Genomic DNA, 2,679 nt, shown 5'->3' with positions numbered 1-2,679 from the left:
CAAGCCCCGTCCAACCTGGCCTTGGACACTCCCAGGGATGGGGCAGCCACAGCTTCTCTGGGCAACCTGTGCCAGGGCCTCCCCACCCTCACAGGAAAGGATTTCTTCCTCATATCCAACCTGTCAGTGTGAGCTTGTGGGGCTGTATTAACACAACAAAGGGGGCTGACAGTCCAGACTTCCACCAGCACAGGGCGGAGACACAGCAGAAAACAGCTGAGGGTCAGGATCACACCTCAGCTCACCACAACCCACAGCCAGAAAGGGACATGGCCATCACAGGAACACAGGCCCCTCTGGCAACACTCTCCTGGAAGCCTCTACCTGTGGAACAGCTAAAGAATGACAGAACCCCTGACAGTACCTTAGTGATCTCCACGGATGGCAGCTTCTCTGCCTCAGCTCGGACACTGCTGAGCTTATTTTCAGGCACAAACAGCTCAAGAACGTCCTTAATTGAGCCCCAGGGAACGATATTCTGAAAGACAGAGAAGAGACAGCACTTGTAAGAAACACACTGGGTTTTATGTGCACATCAAAAAGCCCATGTCCCAAAGCAGGATTCCAAATCTGCTGGTGACGGTGGCATAAAAACGACCTACCTGTGCTTGGAGGAGCTCCACAACCTGCTGGATACATTCAGACACTGATGCAACGTTCGTTTTCAACACTAGTTCAGGAGCTTCAGGCTTCTCGTACTCTGAGTCAATCCCTGTGAATCCTGCGGACAATTAAACCCCAAATTCAATTTATTTCATATAATACTCGGCGCCCCAGAGCCAACAGCGCTGTACAAACAACCAGCAGGCATTCAACCATGCTGGGTATGACAAGTGACACTTGTGACAGCAAGATTAGGGAAACAGGATCCTCTTGTGCTCCACAAAGAGCCTTTAGAAACCCACCTCTACGTGCAACGAGGTGTTCAATGCTTTGGAAAGTAAAGGCAAAATAAGACCTCGCTCCCCCATACCTTTGATCTCTCCAGCTCTTGCCTTTTTGTACAGGCCCTTCACATCTCTGCTTTCACAGATATTTAAAGGAGCATCTACAAAGATTTCAAAGAAAGGAAGTCCAGCTGCCTCGTGAATTTTCCGTGCATTTTGACGATCCTGTTAGAAGAGAGATGGGAAAATCCTGTGTGTCCAAACTGCAGCATCACCTTCCTGCTACATGATGTGTCCTGGAATTTGACACAGGCAAATGTGTCTCTGCTATAGATTTATTAAATTTACACTAATTCTGATAAGGGTTTTTCATCTCCCTTCCCTCCTTTTCTTTAAAGATACTTGAAAAAAAAAATTGTACAAATCTACGAGCTCGTTCTGTTTTCAGCTTTTTCCATCCAAAACCTCAAGATCTTTTCATGAAGCAGGACAGCAGAACTTCAGATTGTGAATAATTATCTGCCCTGTGCCAAAAAACAGCTGGACTTGATGATCTTAGAGGTCTTTTCCAACCTCTAATGATTCTGTGGTTCTGTGAAAAAAGGAACTGCTTGCAGCAGCTTGATAACAGCAGCTACTCAGTCCTCTCAGGAAGCAAAAAACCCCACGATCACATCTTATTCCAAATGAGCAGAGATAGCTCTCTCTAGGATAGGCTATTGCTTCTGTGCCTCTTTTCTGCCTTCTGCAGGGACATTTTAAACCCCTCTTAGCTCTTCATCCATCTGTACCACGGAATACCTTCAAGGAGGTCACGTTAAACCACCCCCCTAAAACCGATGGCGCGCAGTCGTCTGATGAAGGAAGAGAGCAGCAGTGGGCAGAAGCACCGTTTGGGAAGCGCCCTGTGCAAACCCCCCTTCCCCAGGAACGACCCCGAGGTGGAGGGCAGGGCAGGGCAGGCCGTGCTGCGGGGGGGTACCTTGGTGAAAGGAGAAATGAAGCTGGTGATGCAGACGAGCCCCGCGTCGGCGAAGAGCCGGGCGACCTCGGCGATGCGCCGGATGTTCTCCTCGCGGTCCGACGCCGAGAAACCCAGGTTCTTGTTCAAGCCGTGCCGGACGTTGTCGCCGTCCAGGGAATAGCAAGGGATGCCATGGGAGACCAGGTACTCTTCCAGGGCAAAGCCAATGGTTGTCTTGCCGGCTCCAGACAGGCCTGTTGGAGACAGAGCAGCGAGGGTCAGGTGTGAGAGAGAAAGAGTGAGAGTGTAACGCGAGACCTCCTGGGACACCGGCAGTGAGACCCCTTCTGTCTGAAGTTGCTCCAGGAAGGAACGAGGAAGGGAAGTTGGATTCATCTTTTTAGCACACCTGGGTCAACCCTTCTTATTAATCATGGAACCATAGAATCAGCTGAGTTGGAAAAGACCTTGGAGATCATCAAGTCCAACCCTTGATCCAACCCCGCTGTGGTTCCCAGCCCATGGCACTGATGCCACATCCAGTCTGTCCTCAAACACCTCCAGGGATGGAGAATCCACCTCCTCCCTGGGCAGCCCATTCCAATGGCTGGTTACCCTCTCTGTAAAGAATTTCTTCCTAATATCCAACCTAAACCTCCCCTGGCAGAGCTTAAGACCAAGCCCCCTTGTCTTGCCATGAGAAAAGCTGCTACATCCCAACATCTGGAGGGGTTCAACCCAGCAGTGCTGCAAAAGCACCTCTTGCTGGGCTGTGGTGGGACAAATAGGCACCAGGAAGTAGGGGAAGTTTGGAAGGGTGCTGTTGCC

The 2,679-nt window shown here is 50.5% G+C and overlaps 1 protein-coding gene across 1 annotated transcript in view; it reads right to left on the bottom strand.

The window, feature by feature from the left end:
* The window catches only part of PAPSS2 (3'-phosphoadenosine 5'-phosphosulfate synthase 2), a 30,237-nt gene that overhangs the window by 7,799 nt on the left and 19,759 nt on the right, over window positions 1-2,679 (bottom strand). The window contains exons 3-6 of the mRNA XM_029962582.1: window positions 1,870-2,105; window positions 974-1,112; window positions 603-721; window positions 365-478 (exon numbers count right to left, since the gene is read on the bottom strand). Of these exons, the coding sequence (XP_029818442.1) occupies window positions 365-478; window positions 603-721; window positions 974-1,112; window positions 1,870-2,105 (608 nt within the window). The remainder of the gene's footprint in view (window positions 1-364; window positions 479-602; window positions 722-973; window positions 1,113-1,869; window positions 2,106-2,679) is intronic.

Source organism: Manacus vitellinus, unplaced genomic scaffold (genome assembly GCF_001715985.3).
Source record: "Manacus vitellinus isolate BGI_N305 unplaced genomic scaffold, ASM171598v3 scaffold_48_pilon, whole genome shotgun sequence".
NCBI classification, from domain to species: Eukaryota; Metazoa; Chordata; class Aves; order Passeriformes; family Pipridae; genus Manacus; species Manacus vitellinus.
Note: the sequence above shows the minus strand (reverse complement) of the source record. Positions and strands in the feature narration are given on the sequence as shown.